The sequence below is a fragment of the Hylobates moloch genome, unplaced genomic scaffold (assembly GCF_009828535.3).
Source record: "Hylobates moloch isolate HMO894 unplaced genomic scaffold, HMol_V3 SCAFFOLD_14, whole genome shotgun sequence".
Taxonomy (NCBI): Eukaryota; Metazoa; Chordata; class Mammalia; order Primates; family Hylobatidae; genus Hylobates; species Hylobates moloch.
The window spans coordinates 61,065,360-61,090,460 of record NW_026652289.1 but is presented as its reverse complement, the minus strand read 5'-3'; the positions used below and the strand labels follow the sequence as shown (position 1 = coordinate 61,090,460).

General features: G+C 36.2%; 1 protein-coding gene across 4 annotated transcripts in view; it reads left to right on the top strand.

Moving 5' to 3' along the window:
• The window catches only part of MAP2K5 (mitogen-activated protein kinase kinase 5), a 268,034-nt gene that overhangs the window by 106,192 nt on the left and 136,741 nt on the right, over positions 1 to 25,101 (top strand). For all 4 annotated transcript variants that reach the window (XM_032175733.2, XM_058427173.1, XM_058427172.1 and 1 more), the window contains exons 10-13: positions 3,352 to 3,420; positions 3,510 to 3,591; positions 13,235 to 13,296; positions 19,239 to 19,287. In XM_032175733.2, coding sequence (XP_032031624.1) covers positions 3,352 to 3,420; positions 3,510 to 3,591; positions 13,235 to 13,296; positions 19,239 to 19,287 — 262 coding nt within the window. The remainder of the gene's footprint in view (positions 1 to 3,351; positions 3,421 to 3,509; positions 3,592 to 13,234; positions 13,297 to 19,238; positions 19,288 to 25,101) is intronic.

Below are 25,101 nucleotides of genomic sequence, written 5' to 3'. Positions count from 1 at the left end.
TTCCAGGATGGTGGTTAGCAATGTGGAATCATGTCATTTCTACGTTGTTGGTGGCCTGGATATCTTAATAGTCATATATCTCAGCACTGAATAAATGGCTTTTGAAACCTTAAATAAGTGATTCTCAACCTTACTTTGGGTTAGGAATTACCTGGGGAGCTTTACAAAATAACAAAGATGTGGGCCCAACCCAAGGGATTCTCATTCCATTGTTTTGGGGTAAAGCCTGCACCTTGGGATTTTTTTTTAAGTGCCCTAGGTATTACGATATGAGGCCAGGGTTGAGAACCATTGATTTAAGGTTAATAACTTCATTCCTTTTATCAGACTTTTTTAGAGCGAGAGATTCCTGGTACTTGTCATCATAGTAGGAATAGCTGCAATATTTTATGCCATAGGATTGAACTGACACTAGATAAATTAATTTTCTTGGTAAGGTTTACACAGGAACAAAAATGTAAGTGAATATTGTTGGCAAATGACTGTTGATCAGGAGAAGTGTTTAAATGTTTCTTGGCAGTTTTGTATTACACTTACAGTCTAGTTTACTGAGATCTTTTATAAATAACCCCAAAGCAAACTCTTTTATTTTTTTTGAGACAGAGTCTCGCTCTGTTGCCCAGGCTGGTGTGCAGTGGCATGATCTCGGCTCACTGCAAGCTCCGCCTCCCGGGTTCACACCATTCTTCTGCCTCAGCCTCCCAAGTAGCTGGGACTACAGGTGCCCGCCACCACGCCTGGCTAATTTTTTGTATTTTTAGTAGAGACGGGGTTTCACTGTGTTAGCCAGGATGGTCTCGAACTCCTGACCTCGTGATCTGCCCGCCTCAGCCTCCCAAAGTGCTGGGATTACAGGCATCAGCCACCGCGCCCAGCCGCAAACTCTTGATAGAAACCACCTATGCCTTTTTTTTCCCCACCTTCCCCTACCCCAAATCAACGCCTGGCCAATGTAAGACTATAAAATGTACTTTAGAATTGTCCTTTTCTTTCCTTGCTCTATCAGCAGTTTACAAGGCATAACTTATGTTTTTTCTTCAGTATGATTATATATATATTCTTCAGTTGTAATACAAAATGTAATTCAAAGTTGAATGGTATATAACTACACTATCATAGTAATTCCGAATGTTAAGTTTTTATCTAGAAATGTCTAGAGTCAGAAACTCTGCCACAAATCATAAAAATTGTTTTCCATCTATTCTATTCTCATCACTGCCTTTTAAAAGTAAAAAACAAGCTGGGCACGGTGGCTCACGCCTGTAATCCCAGCACTTTGGGAGGCTGACTGAGGTCAGGAATTCGAGACCAGCCTGGCCAACATGGTGAAACCCCATCTGCACTAAAAATACAAAAATCAGCCGGGTGTGGTGGCACGTGCCTGTAATCCCAGCTACTTGGGAGGCTGAGGCAGGAGAATGGCTTGAACCCAGGAGGCGGAGGTTGCAGTGAGCCAAGATCACACCACTACACTCCAGCCTGGGTGACAGGGCAGGACTCCATCTCTAAATAAATAAATAAATAAATAAAACAATTACTCTTGAATTAGTTTCACTGACATGCTTAGTAGAATTTGAACAGTATGGTCTTCTTTCTTAAAAAAATATGTGTTTGAAATAAACTAGAATTTATTCTAGATAAGTTTATAAATATTTTATATTTATGGGTTATAAATCACTGTGGGTAATATCACTCAGTGATTGATATTTTAAATAAACCATAAAATACTGAAAAGCCCATGAGACTGAGTCCAGAGGAGGGGGTCCTACCATTCCCAGGCTCTGTGGCTCCCGGGAGGGAAACCTGGTTTCCTCCTCACTCAAAAGAAGGCAGTTAATGAAATAAGATTTCTTCAAGCTTTAACTTTCTATAACAGTATTAGCAAAGAACATTACCTGACTGGAAAAAAAAAAAAGATGATATATTTTAAAAATTCCTTATTTCTCTCATAACTAAAAACCCCACTTAAAATCTTATTTTTGGCTGGGCATGGTGGCTTACACTTGTAATCCCAGAACTTTGGGAGGCTGAGGTGAGTTGATCATTGAGGTCAGGAGTTCAAGACTAGCCTGGCCAACATGGTGAAACCCCATCTCTACTAAAAATACAAAAATTAGCCAGATGTGGTGGCAGACACCTGTAATCCCAGCTACTCAGGAGACTGAGACACGAGAATCACTTGAGCCCATGAGACAGAGGTTGCTTGAACCCAGGAGACAGAGGTTGCAGTAAGCCGAGATGGTGCCACTGCACTCCAGCCTGGGTAACAGAGCAAGACTCTGTCTCAAGAAAAAAAAAAGTCATTTTTTGGCCAGATGTGATGGCTCATGCCTGTAATCCCAGTGCTTTGGGAGGCTGAGGTGGGCAGATTGCTTGAGCTCAGGAGTTCGAGACCAGCCTGAGCAACATAGTGAAACCCCCATCTCTACCAAAAATGCAAAAAATTAGCTGGGTATGGTGGCACACCTGTGGTCCCACCTACTTGGGTGGCTGAGGTGAGAGGTTTGTTTAAGCCTGAGAGGCAGAGGTTGCAGTGAACCAAGATTGCCCTGCTGCACTCCAGCCTGGGTAACAGCATGAGACTGTGTCTCTAAATAAATAAATAAAATGTCATTTTTATTCATCATCCTCTCTGCTTATTGCCTAGTGTCTAATCACAAATCACAAGATAGTTCTTTTTTTTAAGAGACAGGATTTCGGTCTGTCACCCAGGTGGGAGTGCAGAGGTGCAGTCATGGCTCACTTCAGCCTCAAATTCCTGGGCTCAAGTGATCCTCCCACCTCAGCCTCCCAAGTAGGTTGGGGCCACCTGATCATACTACACCCAGGTAATTTTTTTTTTTTTTTTTTTTTTGTAGAGATGGGTTCTTGCTATGGTGCTTAGGCTGGCCATATACCGCTGGCCTTCAGGTACCCTCCCACGTCAGCCTCCCTCCCAAAGTGTTGGGATTACAGGCGTGTGCCACTGCACATGGCCAACACAATTCTTTTATATTGGTTTGAGGGTCATTCCTATGTTCCTCTTTTGAAAATAGCCAATGTGGCTAAAATAGAGTGCATAAATTAAGAGTGTTATAACTTAACTGACTTTTAAAGCCATTACTGTTGACCTTTGAGACCTGGCTTTTTTCTTTGGTCCCATCAATCACTTCTGTACCACCTCCCCCAGTATAGAAGGACAAAAGGTTAGACAGATGCAGATACAGCTTGTATTACTGGGAATTATAGTGGTAAGAAGAAGGAAGTGGGGAAGAATAAAGGAACTACCATGTTTTTAGTTCTTCTATTTCATAGTGTTTATAACAAATATAATTAGAAGGTGAATAAATGTTAATACCTTTCTATATTTAGGTGATACTACTAGATATTACACTGGAACTTCAGAAGCAAATTATGTCTGAATTGGAAATTCTTTATAAGGTAATTTTTTTCATAATTTTTATTTGTAAAGCATGCCTGTGGAATTGACTTGCAGATTTATAACTACTTTTGTCTTATTTTTGTTACAGTGCGATTCATCATATATCATTGGATTTTATGGAGCATTTTTTGTAGAAAACAGGATTTCAATATGTACAGAATTCATGGATGGTGAGTTTTCCCTTTTATAATACTTTTAAAATAATTTTTAGAGTATATAGTGCTTTAAAACCTGGTTTTGATACAGATATCAAGTAGAATTAAAAATAATAAAATATGCTAATAATTACCTCATTTATACTCTAAGATTATTTCAGTGTTAGGGGTTCCTGGGGTTAAATATTTATAGCTGAACTATAATTTTAAGAATTCAACTTCACTTTTATTGAAAATTTAAATAGAACAGATTAAATGGTAGTCTAATTGGTGGTTTGATATTTGATTCTTTTGCAGTCTGTCTTTACTTGCAAGACCGATGTTCTGTTCTTTTAATGTTTCAATAGCCAAAACAGATTTTCTTTTAAAGAAATCTATTAACCCAATGTCCTGTGTCTTTCAGAAAGAAATCGGTTCTTAATTGCAAGATAGGAAATTGTTTTTCAACACAGCTGTTTAGCCAAGATGTGTTTAATTTTCTTTGGACTTTAGCCCTTTCCTTCCCTCTCTATTTTTTTATTCATTTCTATTTTGGTAGTTCTTTCTTGACCTGAATATTATGGCAAAATACAGATTTCTAGGGACATATCAGTGAAATGATGTCATCATTATTATTATTTACCAATTTTAAATCTAAGCAGTCTTCGAATTTACATATTCATCTTTCCATAGTCTAGTCCATTAAAACACAACTTAAGAAAATATTGTTAGTTCCTTGTGGAGATTCTCAGTACATTACTAAAGCAATTAGTTTGTGCCCTGCAAAACTGTAATGAGCCAACATTGGTACCTTGATACTGTCATAAGGTGTATAACATGTTCTAAATTATAGTAGAATGTCAAGAATTAAAAATCTTACAGCCATATAGGTAAGTATGATAATTGTGGAGACTGACCAGAAAAAGTGGATTCATTGAGCCAATATATGTTACTGTGTTGTGACTTTTATCATTCTTTCTTTGAAGTCTTCAATTTTTCAGTTCTACTCAAACATTTTTGTTGAAACAGGGCACGGTGGTTCACACATGTAATCCCAGCACTTTGGGAGACTAAAGTGGGAAGATTGCTTGAGCCCAGGAGTTAGAGACCAGCCTGGGCAATATAGTGAGATCTCATCTTTACAAAAAAATTTTTTAAAATATGGCCGGGCACGGTAGCTCACTCCTGTAATCCCAGCACTTTGGGATGCTGAGGTGGGCGGAGTTTGAGACCAGCCTAACCAACATGGCAAAACCCGTCTCTACTGAAAATACAAAAATTAGCCAGGTGTGGTAGCACATGCCTGTAGTCCCAGCTACTTGGGAGGCTGAGACTGAGAATTGCTTGAACCTGGGAGGTGGAGGTTGCAGTGAACCAAGATCGCGCCACTACACTCCACCCTGGGTGACAAAGTGAGACTCTGTCTCAAAAAAAAAAAAAAAAAAAAAAAAGGAAAATTAGCCAAGCATGTGATACGGGCCTGTAGTCCCAGTTACTCTGGGAGCTGAGGTGGGAGGATTGCTTGAGCCCAGGAGATTAAGCCTGTAGTGAGCTGTGATCATGCCACTGCACTCCAGTCTAGGCAACAGAGTGAGACCCTGTATCAAAAAACAAATAAATTAAAATTTTTTGTTGAAATATAACTCAGATATCATAAAATTCACCTTTTAAAAGTGTACAATTCCATGGTTTTTGATATACTCATAAGGTTGTGCAGTCATCACCACTATATAATTCCAAAACACTTTTTACCACCCCCAGAAAGAGACTTCCTACCTATTAGTGCTCACTCTCTACTTTCTCTTTCCTCTAGTCCTTGGCAACCACTGATTTATCTTCTGTCTCTATGGATTTACCTATTCTGGACATTCCATATAAATGGAATCTGATAATATATGGCCTTTGTGTCTGGCTTCCTTTACTTAGTATAATGTTTTCAGTGTTCATCCACACTATTGCATATATGAGAACTTCATTCCTTTTTATTGCTGAATAACATTTCATTGTATGGCTATACTACATTTTGTTTATTCTTAGTTGATGGACATTTGGGATAGTTCTACTTTATGCATAATTATGAATAATGCTACTCTGTATATTTGTGTACAAGTTTTTGTGTGGACATATGTTTTCAGTTCTTTTTTTTTTTTTTTTTTTTTTTTTTTGAGACAGAGTCTCGCTCTGTCACCCAGGCTGGAGTGCAGTGGCGTGATCTCAGCTCACTGCAACCTCCACCTCCTGGGTTCAAGCGATTCTCCTGCCTCAGCCTCCCAAGTAGCTGGGACTACAGGCGCGTGCCACCATGCCCAGCTAAGTTTTTGTATCTTCAGTAGAGACAGGGTTTCACTGTGTTAGGATGGTCTCGATCTCCTGACCTCATGATCTGTCTGCCTCGGCCTCCCAAGGTGCTGGGATTACAGGTGTGAGCCACCGCACTCGGCCAGTGTTTTCAGTTCTTTTGGGTATATACCTAGGAGTAGAGTTGCTAGGTCATATGGTAGCTTTATGTTTAACTTTTTAATAAACTACCAAACTGTTCCAATCTATTTTACACCACTTTGCATTCATACCAGCACTGTATAAGTTTCCATTTTCTTCATATTTTTGCCAATACTTGTCATTTTGTGTCTTTTTAAAATTGTGGGCTTGTAGTGTGACATGGTATCCCATTTTGGTTTTGATTTAGATTTCTCTAATGACTAATGATGTTGAGCATCTTTTCATGTGCTTGTTGGCCATTTGTATATCTTCTTTTGAGAAATACGTTTTCAAATCCTTTGTCTATGTTTTAAATGAGTTATTGGGCTTTTATTGTTGAGTTGTGAAAGTTCTTTATGTATTCTAATACTAGGCTCTTATCAGATATAGGATTTCCAAATATTTTCACTCATTGTTTATATTTTCGCTTCCTCTTTTCTTTTCTTTTCTTTCCTTTTCTTTTCTTTTGAGCTGTGGTCTCGTTATGTTGCCCAGGCTAGTTTTGAACTCCTGGGCTCAAGTGATCCTCCTACCTCAGCCTCAAGTTTTATTGTTTCAGCTTTTATATTTAAGCCTTTGATTTATTTTTGAGTTAATTTTTATATATGGTACGAGATAGGGGTCCAAATTTATTCGTTTGCATGTAGATTTCCATTTGTTCCAGTACCATTTGTTAAAGACTATTTTTCCCATTGAATTTTCTTGTTATACTTGTTGAAAATTGACCATAAAATATATTTCTATACTTTTAGATCAATGCATATACATCTCGCATTGATCTAGTTGTCTGTCTTTGTACCAGTACTACACCATATTTGATTACTTGTACTTGATAACTCTGGATTATTATAGTTTTTAAGTTTCAAATCGAGAAGTGTAAGTGCTCCAACTTTGTTCTTTTTCAAGATTGTTTTGGCTATTTTGAATACCTAGCATTTTTATTTGAATTTTAGAATCAGCTTGGCAATTTCTCCAAAAAAATCCAGCTGGGATTTTGATAAGAATTGAATTGAATTTTTAGATCAACTTGGGGAATATTGCTGTGTTAACATTATTTAATCTTCCACTCCATGAACACAGATGTCTTTCAACTTACTTAGGTCTTCTTTAATTGTTTTTCAATGATTTTAAAATAATTTTAGGGTATAAGTGGTAACTATTTGTTAAATTTACTTCTAAGTTTTTTTTAGTGCTGTTTTTCTTAATTTCATTTTTGGATTGTTCATTGCCAGTGTATAGAACTGTAATTGATTTTCGTATATTGATCTTGTATTCTGCAACTTTGCTGAACTTGTTTACTAACATTAATAGCTTTTTGTGGATTCCTTAAGGTTCTCTATATACAAGATAATGCCATCTGCAAAGAGAGGTAGTTTTAGTGCTTTCTTTTCAATTCTGGATGTCTTTTATTTCCTTTTCTTGCTTAATTACCCTGGCTAGAACCTTCAGTACAATGTTGAGTAGACTGATGAGAGCAGACATCCTTCTCTTGTTCCTGATCTTAGAGGGAGAGCTTTCAGTCTTTCACCATTAAATATGATGTTAGCCATGGGTTTGGAATAGTTGTCCTTTGTCGGGTTGAGGAAATTCCCTTCTATTTCTAGTTTGTTGAGTATTTTTTTTTTTTATTGAGTATTTTTTTTTAATCATGAAAAGGTATTAAATTTTGTCAAATGCCTGTTTTATATCTATTGAAATAATCTTGCATATTTGGTCCTTTATTCTATTAATGTATGGTATACTATATTAATTGATTTTTGCAAAGTGAACCAGTCTTGCAGTGTTGGAATTATTCCACTTAGTCATGATGTGTAATTCTTTTTATATGTTCCTGGGTTCAGTTTGCTAGTATTTTCTTGATGATTTTTGTATTCATATTTATGAGGGACATTGGTCTGGTTTTCTTTTTTTGTGATGTCAGTGTCTGATTTTGGTATCAGGATAATTCTGGCCTTATAGAATGAGTTCGGAAGTGTTGCCACCTCTTCTATTTTTTGAAAGAGTTTATGAAGGATTCATGTTAATTCTTTTTTAAAAAAATTTTATGGGCTGGACAGGGTGGCTCACGCCTGTAATCCCAGCATTTTGGAAGGCCAAGGCAGGTGGATCACTGGAGGTCAGGAGTTCGAGACCAGCCTGGCCAACATGGTGAAATCCCATCTCTACTAAAAGTACCAAAAAAATTAGCCAGGCGTGGTGGCACATGCCTGTAATCCCAGCTACTTGGGAGGCTGAGGCAGGAGAATCACTTGAACCCAGGAGCTGGAGGTTGCAGTGAGCCAAGATCATGCCACTGCACTCCAGCCTGGGTGACAGAGACTGTTTCAAAATAAATAAATAAATCAAAATTTTTATGGATCCATAATATTGTACATATTTATGGAGTACATGCATAATAATATTTTGACACAAGCATACAATGTGTAGTAATCAACTCAAAGTAATGGAGATATGCATGACCACAAACATTTATCATTTCTTTGTGTTAGGAGCATTGCAATTCCATCTTCATCATTGGGAGTGAGATTTCAACATGAGTTTTGAAGGGGACAAATATTCAAACTGTATCAGCCATTTTAAGTATATAATTCAGCAGCATTAAGTACATTAACATGGTTGTGCAACTGTCACCACCATCCATCTCCAGAACTCTTTTTGTCTTGCAAAACTGAAAGTCTATACCTATTAAATAAGAACTCCTCATTCACCCCCGCCCCCAGCCCCTGGCAAACAGCATTATACTCTGTCTCTATGTGACTGCTCTAGTTACCACCTCATATAATTGGAATCACACAGTATTTGTCTTATTGTGTCTGGCTTATTTCATTTTGCATTATGTCCTTAAGATTCATCCATGTTGTAGCATGTGTCAGAATTTTCTTCCTTTTAAAAGCTGAATAATATTTGTGATTAGTTTTTTTTATTACCAACTCAATCTCTTTATATACAGGTTTAGTCAGATTTTTTATCTTTTCTTGAGTCAGTTTTGGTAGTTTGTGTTTTTCTCAGAATTAATCTGTTTCATCTAGGTTGTCTAATTTATTGATACACAGTTCCGAAATATCTCTTATAATCCTTTTTATTTCTGCAAAGTTGGTAGTAATGTTCCCTCTTCCATTCCAGATTTTAATTACTTGAGTCTCCTCACTTATTTTCTTGGTCAATGTAGCTAAAAGTTTGTCCGTTTCTCTGTTTAAAATTTTTTTTTTTTTTTTTTTTTGAGACGGAGTTTTGCTCTTGTTGCCCAGGCTAGAGTGCAATGGCACAATGTTAGCTCACAGTAACCTCTGCCTCCTGGGTTCAAGCCATTCTCCTGCCTCAGCCTCTGGAGTAGCTGGGATTACAGGCATGTGCCACCATGCCCGGCTGATTTTGTATTTTTAGTAGAGACAGGGTTTCTCCATGTTGGTCAGGCTGGTCTCGAACTCTTGACCTCAGGTGATCCACCCACCTCAGCACTTTGGGAGGCCAAGGTGGGCGGATCCCCTGAGGTCAGGAGTTCGAGATGAGCCTGACTGATTTGGTGAAACCTCGTCTCTACTAAAAAAAATACAAAAATTAGCTGGGCTCAGTGTTGCACGCCTGTAATCCCAGCTACCTGGGAGGCTGAGGCTGGAGAATAGCTTGAATCCAGGAGGCAGAGGTTGCAGTGAGCTGAGATTGCACCACTGCACTCCAGACCAGGTGACAGAGCGAGACTCCATCTCAAAAAAAAAAATAGTATACGAAAACTTTGCTTCTGTATAGCTTAATTTCTTCTCATCTTTTTTATGCTGTTATTGTCATATGTTACATTCTTATACGTTGTGTGTCCGACACAAATTTAAAATTATGCCATTGTCTCTTAAGTCATATAGAACAAAAGAGATACAAACAAAACATACATTTATCCTGTCTTTTATATTTGCCTATGCAGTTACCTTTACCAGTGTTCCTAATTTCTTCATGTGGATCTGAGTTACTGTCTTTTAACTTCAATCTAAAGTTCTTTCAGTCTGAAAGACTGTATTTTATTTCTTGTAGGGTAGGTCAACTAATGATTAGTTCTCAGTATTCTGAGATAAATTTCCCAGTTTATTTGAGAGTATCTTAATTTCTCCTTCAGTTTTGTAGAATAGTTTTTGCTGGATATAGAATTTTTGGTTTATAATCTTTTTCTTTCAGCTGTTCAAATATGTCATTCCCCTGCCTCTGACCTTTGGTTTCTGATGAGTAATCAGCTCTTGTTCTTTCTGAGGATTATTTGTAATTGAAATGTCACTTCTCTTGCTGCTTTCAAGATTTTTTTTTTCTTTGGCTATGGATAGTTTGATAATAATGTGTATAGATATAGATCTCTTTGAGTTTATCCTATATGAAGTATACTGAGCTTCTTGGATGTGTAGATTCACTTTTTAAAATCAAATTTAGGAAGTTTGGGGTCATTGTTTTCTCAAATATTCTTTCCACTCCTTTCCTTTTCTCCTCTCTTTCTGATCTCCTATTATGCATATGTCTGTATACTGGATGGTATTTTACAGGTCTCTGAGAATGTGTTCATTTTTCTTCATTTTCTTTTCTTTTCATCATTAGACTGCATAATCTCCATTGACCTATCTTTACCTCCCTTGATTCTTTCTTCTGCTGTCTCAAATATGCTGTTGATCCTCTCTAAAAATTTTCATTTCAGTTATTATACTTTTCAACTTCAGAATTTCTATTTGGTTACATATTACTTCAGGGAACAAAGAAAAGTGACAGATCACAGAGAACAAACCAGTAACTTTGAAATCACGAGCAAAAAGTTCAAACCTACCAAGCCACAGATGAATGAGTTTCTGAATGCCTTGAATACCACCATCTCAGCTAAAATTAAATTCTGTCAATTTGCATCATAGTAGTATCACATTGCATGAGACTTTTTAAACTGCAAAAAGTTCATGTGTGATTCTCAAGCTATGTCACGTCATGGGGAAGGCTTTTAAATTTTTTTGTTTTGTTTTGTTTTGTTTTGGGACAGGATCTTGCTCTGTCACCCAGGATGTAGTGCAGTGGCGCAGTCTCTGCTCACTGCAACCTTCACCTCCCGGGTTCAAGCAATTCTCCTGCCTCAGCCTCCTGAGTAGCTGGGACTACAGAGTAGTGTACACCACTTTGCCCATCTAATTTTTATATTTTTGGTAGAGATGGGGTTTTGCCATGTCTCCTAGGCTGGTCTCAAACTCCTGACCTCAAGTGATCCTCCTGCCTTGGCCTCCCAAAGTGCTGGGTTACAGGTGTGAGCCACCATGCCTGGCCACCTTTTAAATCTTTAACTTCTGAAACTTCAAAGGTTCAGGTCTTCTCTGAGCTCTGCCATCAGCTGACTCATGGCTTTAGCTAGAACATTCACATCACTGGGACTGTTTTTCCCACCTGTCAAGTAAAGTTGCTGGACTGATCTTTTATGAGCTTTCCTGCCCTAATGTTTGATAGGTCCAACAGTTGCCATTTTTGATAGATCTGTAAAATAGAAATGATAATAAAACAGAGAAAAATTAAACCAACCCCTTCTGCCATTTTTAACCTGATAAGAGTTACTGAATTGCAGAAAAAGAACTCATCAAACTTAACAGGAACTCTTAATCCTGAGTGGATCTGCTACATCATTTTTTCACCTATGACATTTATCTCTAATGGACATGAAAAGGACAAAATGAATCCATGATAGCACAGAGCCAGCTGTGTAAAGATTTAGCCATATGGATAGTTAAGGAAAGCGGGTCTAACTGAGGTTAAAAACCAGTGAACTACCTCAAAATTAGATTCCTTTTTGGCTTCTTCTACTGATAATGGTGGTAAGGTAATCTTTGTTTTTTAGGTTTAGCTTGTTGAAACCATTGTCCATTTAGTTAATTAAGCCCTGATTTATATACTTGGTAAAAGTAAATCTCCTCTTAGAAGTTGTTACTGGTACATGTGGATGGGTTTTCATCTCCTAGTTTTGAGCCATTCAGGTCATTCACTTCATAAGGGATTGGTCCAGTAAGCTGCATTTGTCAGTCTTTCAAATACCAGCATGTAAAGCTTGATCTTTTTTATTCTGTTTATCCTTGATACTGCCAATTTATCTGAAAGATCAATGAGAACATAAAATGTTTTTCTGCTGTATTCTCACGTTCATTACATCTATAATAAAAATGTCATTTTGGTAAATAAGGGTGGTTCAGTTCATATCAGAAATGTCTTTTTTTCATTATCTTCCCAGTAGCACTGAGAGCCAAAGTGTAATGTTTAGTTACACAGTGGTTTCCCAGTTTCTTGTTCAAATCTGCAAACTACAAGCAAAGTTTAACTAAGACTGATCATTTTTCTCTATCTGCTTTAAATGGGATAAATATAAAGCCAGTAGCCATATATATATATATGCATGTGTCTATATGCATATATATGTATACTTGTATACATATGTTTGTATATGAATACACGATTTTTTACAGATAAAAATATTTTCTCTGATGTTTAGCTTTATGAAAATTTGACATATGAAAATATTCATATTTGCATTTCAAAAGAATGACATACTTCATGTTTAGTACCTTATGAGGCATACTTATAAATCATCCAGTAATAAAGCATTAAATAAGAATTTTTAGCCTCTGATAGGAAAAAATATTTGTCAAATACTCTGGAATACAATTTTTTTATAGAACTGAAAGACTGTATACCTAATTTTGACTCTTAAAGAAAGGTTATTACATATTGTTAAAATAGATCTCATAATCATATCATTAATGAGCAAAGTAGTGGTTCTTTGCATATATTCCAGCTTTTGTTGGATTAATGTGAAAATTCTAAGATATTACCCTGGTTTACATTTGAGAAAAACTCTTACAAAAAGCAGGCAACTAAATGTAATTGTCATATTGATCTTTATAATTTTGTGTATGTATTTAACTTTACATAAAGTGTAGTTTCTTAGCTTGCCCTTGACTAGTTTCTTTCAGTTTTTCATGTATGTGACTATACACTTCAGAATAAAATGGAAATATCTAGTTATACTTCATCAGGAAGTATGATTATGTTATAGATAACATTGGACTAAAAACAAGTTTTATACTACACATCCAATGCGTGGTGTAGGAAGTGTAAAAACATATTCTCACAGTGAATACACAGGAGAAGCCCAGTGCATTGTTCTGGTAATTTCATTTGTAGTAACATGGCATGTTTATCTCTACAGGGGGATCTTTGGATGTATATAGGAAAATGCCAGAACATGTCCTTGGAAGAATTGCAGTAGCAGTAAGTATATGGCTTCAGTGTTAGGAAATTTGAGTGATTTAATTCTTCTAATCAAGCTCATTCTTCTTACATTCTCAATGTTTTTTCTTGTTCTTCAACCCCAGTTGGCTCCCAAGACCTTCTTGACTTTCTCCTGTTTTGTTCTTCTTTTCATAGACCAGCCCACCCACCATCACAACATAGTCACACGCTTATGTGCTCCAACCTGTTCTCGTTTCATGTGTTTGCAGGGACCTTGGTGTTCTTGTTGACTTGTAAAATTTCCAACTTCTTAAAAAAAAAAAAATGCTTTTTTTTGTTTTGTTTTTACATTTTGTAGTTATGATTAGCATATGATTAGCAAATACTTAAAAAGTCTGAGTTGTTAAAGCAGTCTATGAGAAAATATTAATTTATTAAGAACAAAGTAGTATTAGTAAAGATTTTTTGCAGTCTTTTTATGTTCTTGGTTTTTAGTTTTTTCATCAACTACATCTAGAAATTTATTCCCTTTGTGATTTAAAGCAGTTTTCCCATATTCTTGTATTTTCTATATGCACTAATATACTGTGAAATATATAAACTAAGCTAACATTACTATAATGTTCTCATAAGTTCCATATTTCACATTTATAATAATGTAGGTTAAACAGTGTCTAAGAGAAGTCATGAGATGGTGTAATAGTAAACAATTGCTAAACTAAAGGCAGTATGATAACTTCAGTGGTTTAATGCAGAACAAAGTGATTGTACCATGTACCATTTAATTAAATGGCTGATTTTCACATTCATTATACATCAAACTGACAACTCAAATTCTTTAATCCAACATGGACACTTATTTAGTCTTAGTTCATTGTAATTCACAGCTTTCCTTTTTTCTTTCTAATTATTAGTGTGAACTGCCCTGGGTGATGAGAACTTTCTTTTCTGATGCTATTGCTGCTAAGTAGCTTCTCATCTACATGTGTAGGTAGATTAGTATGAAATTTGAGTACTTAAATCACTATTTTAGATGAAAATAAAAGTGTTTCATTTCCTGTTCTAATCCCAGGAGAGAATGAATGCTTTGTGGCTTTTGGCAGTTCTTGGCTGTAAAGTTTAATAACATGTATAATAAAGGGCAAAAAAAGGCAAGGATACCAATGGAAAAAAAAAAGTATACAACTTCTATATACTCAGTTATCTATGGAACTTGGCAAAAATAGAAATCTGCCATCTTCAGTAGAGAAGCATGTTCTTCCTGAACTTCATAAATCTTACTTCCCTCTTGTTTAGGGCATCCACACAAGGCCATCTATCTTTTCAATTCTACTGAAGTAGTAAGACTGTTGAAGTGAATAGAGTCAGCAGAAAAAATAATTCAGCATCAAATACAGGGCTTGCCTATTAAGTGAATGAAAATATGACACAAATTATTTTAGTGAAAGGCATTAAAGTAAGAGCTACTCTGAAGGATTATTTATATTTGCCCTTACATTTTTTTTAATTATGGGTTTTCCCCCCTAAATATGTGTCCAATTTCTCCAGCTTTTATGGCTCATTAGGTCATAGTAATGAAAACTACTTACGGGTGGAGTAGAAGAAACGCTTTTAATAATTTTGCTCTTTGTCTGCCATGGAGATGATCACCTCCATGCTAAATTCTGCAGGAGCCTGGGTTTATATAATGCCTCCAAAGGGTATTTTTTTTTGTATGTATCCTGAGTAGGCTACAAATTTGGATTATCACTTGTTGCAGCTGACAAACACCAGATTGGCCCATGGCTAATACCTGGCACCAGGAGGGTTGTACTAGTCAAAATAAGACTAGCAAATTGATGGGCTGTGGGCTATGGTGTGTAAACTAAATATTCCCATAGTCTGATTGTGTTCCCAGTATCCTTGGTCATCTCTCTAAAAGTGTACTGAAGATGGCATCAACATCTTTCCCTTGAGTTCCCTCATTGAGGCCAAGAAAGCACAAGGGTGCTATTGCCAAGTCAAAAGCAACAGAATCAGAAAGAGAGAGTAGGGAAATAGGTGTATATTGAATACTTCCTGTGCCAATCACTGTTGCGTGCTTTCTATACAAATATTATGTCATTTAGCCTTTACAGCCACCTTGTTAAGTGTGGATTATTGAACATACTCTGTGCACATGCAAGATGAGGTTTGGAAAAGTTAACCAGCTTGCCCAGAGTTATCATCTAATTGGTCAGTACAAATTTGAACACAGGGCTGTCTGACACCAGACCCCTTGCTTTCTCAGTGTGTTTTCCTAACAGAATGAGAGAAAAAAAAATAGAGGCAGGAGTGGAAGAAAGAGCTAGGCTAAAAAATAAAAAAAGAGACTTTTGAATGAGAGAATAATGGAGCAACACAATTGCTTCAGATTCTTTTCATGTCTTTAGGTATCTCTCTTTTCCCAAATTAACTTTATTTTCCGGGGTCTAATAATCTGGCATGGAAGGCAGGTTCATAGGTCCAAGGTTCATTACTGCATGGACCTCTGTCGACCTCTGTGATATGTTATTCAAATTTTCTCTTGTAAAATGTATGGCAAGAGAGTTTTTTTTTTCCCAAAGGAATTTATATATACCTGATTTCAACCTTCCAACTTACTCAGTGGCTCAGTGGTTTTACTCTGCTATCCATTTGAATCTGGTCTTCTATAAAGAGGAATGCCTTTCTGCCTTTCCCTGTCACCTAACACATTCTATTTTTCTTCTCATTTCGGAAGCAGTGACATTGTGTACTGTATTTTGAGTGCTAATGTTGATTGAAGTTGTCCCTGAAAGGAGGTGCACTTGACATGTCAAGGAGCAAGTGATTGACAACAGATATAAGTACTTTTAGTGTCAAGGCTTTGTCAAGTCATTGTTGTGAAACCCAGCCTGCTGAATACCAATAATATCCTTTAGATTTTCAGTTCACAGATTTCTAGCTCCTTTTTCACCAGAATTTACATGTTTCTAAAGGAAAATGTAGTGTATTTTGATAAATAATAAGAATATTTTCTTTTTGAATCTCTAACAAAATGAATAATTTTAGCAAATATTATAAAATCAGTATTTGTTTTACTTTTTTCTACCTGACAATCAGAATATATTGGATTGCCTTCCCCTACATGTTTTCTGAAAATTCATTTTGTATGGAACCAATTTTTAGTGGTGAGCTATCTTTAATGGATAGTTTTTATAACATGCAGCTAAGCTTCTAAGTTGAAAATTTTAACCCTTCTTCCTCAGAATGGAGATGATCACCTCCATGCTAAATAAGATGACCTCCTCCTATTACTCAAAGAGAAAATTGTTTTATTATGGATGTTAATTTTTATAAACATTTAAAGAAATATTTTTGTTATATTTCCTTCTGTGATAAAATTATCATTATTAATATTTTGATATTTTCTTTCTGTATTGTCTTCCTGTCCAGAATACATGTGTTTTATTGTAATGCCAGTTATTTCCAAACTCTGGAACAAGTCATTTGCTATAAAAATGTATGCTGTTCCCTTAGAATAGACAAACATGTACTAGAATTGATGAATCTATGTTAGCAAATCTTTCAGGAGCACATTGCACCCTTTGAGAACAATTAAAATATGTTAACCTCTGCTCAGTATTAATTGATATAGATTTTGTCTTCTAGATCTTCAGTATTTGGAAATTGGGTTTCTCCCATTGCATTTCTTATTTCACAGTTGCTCTTAGGCTTCCTTGATCAACTAGAATTCTTGCATATTTAGCCCCTAACCTCTTCTTACCATTTTCAAGAGATGTAAACCACTCATTTACTTCTCATGGGTAATGGTAGGTTTTCTTGTTCTTATAGTCCTGACTTACCCAGAATTCTCTATAGTGATGAATACTTTTAAATCTTACAGTAAATTTTGACTAATAGTGATTTGTTCAGTGTATCTGGTGTCTAATTATGAATAGTCAACCTTGAAATTGGTAAGTTCACAAGCTCATGTGCATATAGGGTCAATGGTTATGAATAAAACATGTGCATTTCCTTTTACAGCAATTTATACATAAAGATTTTTTAAGTTTTTAATGGTGACCACTGATTAAATTTTCCACATAGTGTGTAACCCATATACTTAGGGTCATGGAAACATCTTTTTTTCAGTATCTCATTCAACTAATTATTCTTAACTCAGGCTATGAGAGTGAAAAATGCAAATCTAATTCAGATGTTTGTATATTCTCATTTTATTTCCTTGACCTGCCCTTTTAATACTTTGCCTTGTCAACATATATGCTTTGCACCAGCCAGACTGGCTTATGAGGACCATCTTGATATACTTCGTTCTTTCCTGCCCCAATATACTTTATAAATTTGGGGGGGAACTTTTTATTTTGAGATTATTTTAAACTTACGGAAAAGTTGTGAGACTAATACAAAAAATTCCCACAGATGCTTCACCCATATTCCCCAGTTGTTAACAGTTTACCATATTTGGTTAAAAATCTGTAAACATATTTTTTCCTGAAACATTTGAAAATAAGTTACAGATATCATGGCCTTTATCCCAAAATATGTTAGGTATCTATTTCCTAAGAACAAACACGTTATCTTACATAATCACTGATTAAAATCAGGAAACTAGTATCGATACAATACTATTATCTACTCAACAGCCCTTATTCAAATTTCACCAATTGTCCAATAATACCCTGTATAGACAAAAGAAAAAAAATTCTGGTCCTACTCCAGTCTAGGATTATTCATTGCATTTGGTTGTCATGTCTCTCTAATGCCTCAGTGTTTGTCTTTCATGACTTTGAAATTTTCGAAGAGTACATTGCCCCAGTACTTTGATTATATATTTTTACCTTGACCTAAACACTTCCTTCTCTTTTTTTCATTTAAGTAAATCCATTACTCAAGACGTAACACCTTAGTAAGCCTTTCTGACTCCTGATGGGAAAAGCAGTTTCTATTCTACCCACTGCCTTATTTCATTAGTTAACTTTTTAAAAATGTCTCTCCAGGCCAGGCATGGTGACTCCCACCTGTAGTCCCAGGGATTTGGGAGGCCGAGGCAGGAGGATCCCTTGAGGCCAGGAGTTCAAGACCAGCCTTGACAACAAAACAAGATCACATCTCTATAAAAAATATTTTAAAATTAGCAGGGTATGGTGCTGTGCACCTGTAGTCCCATCTACTCAGGAGGCTGAGGTGGGAGGGTTGTTTGATCTCAGGAATTTGAGATTACAGTGTGCTATGATTGCACCACTGCACTCCAGCCTGGGCAACAGAGTGAGATCCTGTCTAAGAAGAAACATTTCTCCTTGGTCATAAGTGTCATGACTTCAAAAAAAGTTTTACACACAGAAGTATGGAAAATTAAGAAAGCCATTTTCCCTTTTTCCTGTCTCTCTCCTTGCCTGGCTTAGCATCATTATGAATTCAGCATAGGTACTTCCAGATTATTTTATATACACATGCACTTATTTCTTTCATTTGGAGTACCTCATCTTCAGAAGATTATAAACTCATTAAAGGTAGGAACCGTGGCTTTTGCATTTGGTTTTCCCGCAAAGCCTCACACAGAAATGAGAGGTGTTCAGTAAATGCTTATTGATTGACAGAGTTTTAAAGGAAGAGTTAGGCCAGGTGTGGTGGCTTATGCCTGTAATCCTAGCACTTTGGGAGGCTGAGGCAGGAGGATCACTTAAGCCCAGGAGTTCAAGATCAGCTTAGGCAACATCAGTGAGATCCCTGTTTCTACCAAAAAAAAAAAAATAGCCAGGCACACCTGTGGTCCCAGCTACTCAGGCAGCTGAGGTGGAAGGATTGCTTGAGCCCAGGAGGTCAAGGCTACAGTGAGCAGTGATTGTACCCCACAGCACTTCAGCCTAGGTGACAGGGTGACACACTGTCTCAAAAAAAAAATGTTGAATATATTTAAATATGGAAAGTTCCTTAAACCATAATTGATAATTGTACTGTTTTCTTTTTCCTAAATTTAGGTTGTTAAAGGCCTTACTTATTTGTGGAGTTTAAAGATTTTACATAGAGGTATGTGCTGGGCTTGTAAGCTTGGACTTAATTTGGGGTGGGGTTGGGTCTCTCCAGACACCTTGATTTTTAAAGTGAGTAAGTGTTCTGACATTTAAGCCAGCTGATACATCTGGTACTCAAAAAGATGGCTGCTTTATAAATGTTATTTTTCTTGTTTTCTCCATCAGCTGCTCTCATTTAGATTATAAACTTGGTAGTGTGTTTTTGTGAATCACCTTTGTCAAACTTGTAAAAAGATATTTCATAGTATTTGAAAATAACAGGATCTTGTTTGTCTTACTTAACTCTTGTTAATGCAAAACCTTTGCTTTCCGTACAATTACATCCTTCCTTCTATTAACATTTCAGATAGCATCACACACTGTTCCTTAAGAGATTGCTTCACATACCTGGAAAGAAAAACTTTATTTTTAATTTTTTTAAAGATGGGGTCTTGCTCTGTTGGCCAGGTTGGTGTTAAACCCCCAGCCTCAAGCAGTCCCCCTACCTTGACCTCCCAGAGTGCTAGGATTCAGGCGGGAGCCACCGCGCCTGGGCAAAAGTAAAACTTTAAATAAGATATTGGTGAAAGCATCAGGAATAGTCCCCTTGTCTAGTAACAGAACACATGAGAGAATAATCAGATAACTGTTGAATATTGCAAAAGGAATCTCCTTTTGTTTTTTTAACGTTCCCAAAATATCTGAATTCATCTGGAGCAAATTATTAAGTGAAAAAGAGACTATAACAAAGCAACTTCAAGGCCTAGTGTTACTAACAGCGCTGTTTAATTTTACACGTCTGCTCATCTTAGCTGTTTGTACATTTGGGGAATGGAACAGCATACACATTAGATGTGATTAAAGGAAAGTTTTTTCTTTTAAGGGTATAAACTGTGAGATGGCGAAAACAACTGATATTTTCAACTGTGATGTCATACCTGTCACTAAGGGTTTTCTTTCATGGTGGTTTTAATATCCTACTGATTCCACATTTCTTCTGAAATCCTCCCTCTTTTTAATGAGGTTATCTAGATTTTGACAAATAAAATAGTCAGGTTTCTGAAGGTATTTATACTGACTAAATGGAATCATAGACTAGATTTCTTTTTAAAGCCAGTCCACTCCGTTTCTAGAGTATAGTTGGTGCGAAAGGTAGGTGTAGGGAGAGTGAGTTTTGTTAGTATTACTTTCTCTGGGTATAAATAAGTGTGTAAACAAATTTGGTGGATGAAAAAAATTGAACATTTTTGACTATCAAGAGTTAGAGATAACAGTATTTAACATGATATGACTTATATTGTTTCTGTTCCCTGTACTTCTACCTCCCCATACCCAGCAACCCATAAAGTGGTGATAGCCATTTTAATAAGAATTAACCCAATGATCAGTTCTCAAAATTTTATTGATTTTTTAAAAAATGGACATCTATCCATTTGACAAAAGGAACTAAAGGAAAAACATCCACTCTTAATAGTAAAGCTTTGTTTAAAAGGACAGTGCCTTGGAAATTCGAGTGTTGTTAGAAAGTGAGTGTTAGGATCATTGTGTACTCTGGGCATACAGGTTAATTCTGGCTTGTAATGAAATCTCTCTCTAGCTATAACTTTGTGCAGGAAGGAATCCTAGTAGCACAAAGAACTATAGTGGATAGTTCTTCTGCCATTATCTTGATTTTTCTTCTTTAAAATTAGAAATCATGCTGATAAGTTGATGTACCTTTCATATTCCTATATCTAAATTTTTTATTTTAATTTTTACTCTGGGTTTGGGAGAAATAAATTTTTCATTTGAAATGGGATCTTGATAGACATGTTTGAAATGGATTTGTCTGGATCTAAAAATAATGTCTAGGGTCAGATTCTCAGTATAACCACTTTATGATCACTGTGGCCAAGCTTGGTTGACCAGAGCCTCTCAGAAGCCAGTAGGTCCTTCTTTTCGTCCCTGGTTGCAACTTGGCTAAGAAAGGGCTCTTTCGTTAGTGATGGACAAGGGCTGCAGTTGTTTGGCTGATGGAGAGCATAGAGGTTTCAAAAGGGAATCCTGGGCCTGTACTTATTTTTTCAGCTGGTGCTGGCCAGCCCAATTCCTACGGAGAGTAGCCTGCTATAAAATGCCACCTGTTGTGAGAAGAAGATATCTGTTGGGGACACAGTAGGAATAGTGGTAGAGGGCTGACAAGTCCTTTCAAGGAATTTCAGTGAATGAGTGTGCATCTACATCTGTCTCAATGGAAAGACTAACGAATTGCAGTGCAGATGAACAGTTATGTCCCAGTAGTTATGGCCACTCAACTACAGAAATAAATATCCTGTGGTAATACACCTCATTAAATGTATTCATATTTAGCTTTTGAGTTTCCCAGCTATTCATGGAAACTTTTACCTTCTGGACTTAAAAGCATGTGTTTTTACTGAAGCGTCAAAGAAGCCAGGTGTCCCTGAAGACTTTTGTAAATCATTGTAATGAGAAATTTACCTTAGATTGAGTAGTTGTTAACTTAATATTTTAGAGGTTTTGTCCATATTTAATAACTTGGATTCCATAAAAATAAGATTAAAGATGCCTTTTTATTTACCAAAAAGCTATTTAATTTTCTTCTTGATTAAAAAATTGTAGCTTTTTAGATCAGTTCAATCAGGCAATTAAAGATCAGAGCTTTTAAGTTCAGCTAAGGCAATTAAATAGGTAATATACTTGTTTATGCACTTTTGCTATATAAGCTCATTGCTGTTCCTTCTTAAAAGCACATATACTCATTTTTGCTTTCTCTAAATGAATGATGATGGAAATTCTAGCTGAACATGTGTCACATTGTCAAATCAAAAACAGGGGTCCTTCTGCAGGGGCTATGGGAGCCTGGTTTAGGCATTGTGAGAGGACAGTGAAAAGAAGATGGTGAAAGAGAAATACTCATGAGCGATCTATACCTCTTCCTCCTTTGTCTTGGTCTAAGTACCTGTGTTGTTCTCTGATCATCATTTTCTAATGCTGTTCTTAAAAACCAGAGTAGAAATAAAAAAAGAAATTGCTTTGTACTTATGGGCACAAATTTCAAAAGATTAAGAAATGGAGATGTGTTTAGTGTCTAATGAAAAAAGAGAACAAACTATTTCTCACATTTATATGGCCTCCTTGGAATACAGTGGTCCTGGATTTTAGCTATAGAAAGTGTATATATAAATAGTGTATTACAGAATTTATTAAACGTAGTTAATGGCTTCCAAACAAACTCTTGAAAACCTGGAGTCTCTCCCGTAGTTTATATCCAGTGAGGACTGTAGAGTAGAATGAAATCTGAGCAATAAGCAGCAGCAAACCACTCATCCCATGAGGCTTGTTAGTCTGCTAAAAGTTAGTTTATTTGATAGTATATTATGTTAACTGGAAATTGTTTTGGAAATTGAAGCACAGCAGTTGCTATTCATAATGGATCATCAAATGTTATATTCAATCAGGTGTTACTATTGTTTATTTTGCTCTTTTTAAGATTTGGTTGAGATATATGTGCAGGGACTTTATAAACTATTGAATTCTAAGAATGTGGCATGTTTTTATTATAACCATGAATTAATCACTTTATTCAGTTAATAAGAATACACCACTACAAAACCAAGCCAGGGAGAGAGTTTATTGTACTTTATATTACTGAGTCAAAAATTATGAAAATCTTTTCTCTAAAATAAACCAAACGTGATAATTCCACATGAGGACATAATTATTAAAAATGTTTGAAATGCCCACCAAATTAACTACTGTGGAAAAGTTGTCTTTATTAAAAGGCATATGTGAGAGCACTATAAGCATAGCATGTGCTGACTATGGGTAAAAACAAAGAAAATGAACAGTGAGAAAATCTGTTAGGCCAGATCCGACATTACAGGAAACATCGCAGCTTCACTTCAAAACATACATCGCCACTAATGAGGTGAGAGCCCTGCATATTAATAAACCTACAGCTCCAGTCATAGCCATCATTACCCACATCAAACATAAATACAAGATTAACACCTATGCCATTTCTTTGGAAGATGTGAGAATGCCCTGGTAGTAACTGCTCTCTCTTTCCCTGAGGATAAAAAATAGAAATGCAAGGGTAATGAGAATAGAACTTAGATTAAGAAAATAAAATTGGCAGTCATTCTGGGGCCATCTTACACAGATGCAGAAGTTTATAGAAGAAAAAAAAACCTATATAGTTGGTGTGCCAGGAGTTTTTTTGTATATATGAACCTCGTTAGTTTCATTTACTTTCTCCAATAGGAGAACTTTTTAAAAAGACATTTTTGCAGAAATTCTGTAGGCAAATGCTGGCCAGATAGATTTGTGTTTAAAGAAACTAAGCCTTGTAGTTTCAGTATACATGTTACAAATTTTATTTTCTACCCTTGGCTTTTCTCTTTTATAAATCTGGCCTCACACAGACTTTCCAATTAGTGCTATCTTAGATACCAAAGCCAGTGTTAGTTTGATCATTCAGCAACTATTTATTTTATACCTACTACGTTCTAGGCACTGTTCACAGTACTTGAAACACATCAATACGTGAAACAAAAGATTTCTATGATCATAGAACTCATATTCTAGCAGTGATAGAGTGGGTTAGGAAATGTTTCTTAAACAATAATATACACAATAAATAAGTAAAATACAGAGTGTGCTAGAGGGTTGTTAATAATAGAAAAGAAAAAGAAGCTTGAGCTTAGGGGAGGCAAAGGGTTGGTTGCATATTAATCAAAGCAACCTCATAGGGAAGATGAGTTTGGAAGGAAGGCTTGAAAGGGGAGAGTTACTAGTCAAGTAGATATATGAGAAACAGTTAGAGTAGACACCATAGGATGTGCCCGGAGTGTTAGTGAAACAGCAAAGAGGCCAGTGTGTTTGTATCTGACTGTGGGGGACAAGAGTAGAATCAGCTGTTAGGAAAATGTTTTGGTAATTCAGGTAAGTTTCAGGGGCCCAGATCAGGGAGATAGTTATAAAGATGGGGAGAAGTGGTGATTCTGGATATATTTTAAATGTAGAGTCGGTAGAATTTCCTGATGGATTGCTTGTGACTTTTAAGAGAAAGAGAGGTGTCAAGGTTGCTTAAATTGTTAACAGTTTAGTATGCTAAATATACTTCTTGCTACTTTCTTTCCCTGAAAAGAGATAACAACAAAAAGCCTGATAATATGAAGTGCTGACAAGAATACAGAGGAATTAGAATTCTCATACATTGCTGGTAGAAATATAAAATGGTACAGCTGCTTTGAAAAATAGTTTGGCAATTTCTTGCAATGTGATTCAGCAGTCCCCTTCCTAGATATTTACCCAAGAGAAAGGAAAACATATGTCCACACAAAAACTTTAGGCAACTCTTTATAGTGGCTTTATTCATAATAGCTCCAAACTGGAAACAACCCAAATGTCTTTCAGCTGGTAAATGGAAAAACAGACTGTAATACATCCACAGAGTGGAATATTACTCAGCAATAAAACAAGCTATTGATACATGTAAACAACATGGGTGAATATCAGATACTTCATGTTAAATGAAGGAGGCTGACTCAAAGGGTTACCAGCTGTGTGATTCCACTTATATGACATTCTGGAAAAGGCAGAATACATACATGGAAAAAGCAAAATACAATTTTCCTTCCTATGGGATGGAACATCAGCATCACTGGTTGACAAACAGTGGAGGAGGAATTGACTGTAAAGGCATGAAGGAACATTTTGGTATGTTGGAAATGTTCTGTAGCTTGATTTTTGTGGTAGTTACATGATTATATGTGTTTTTTAGCAAACAAAGACCTGTGCACCTGTAAAGGGTGAGTGAATTTTACTG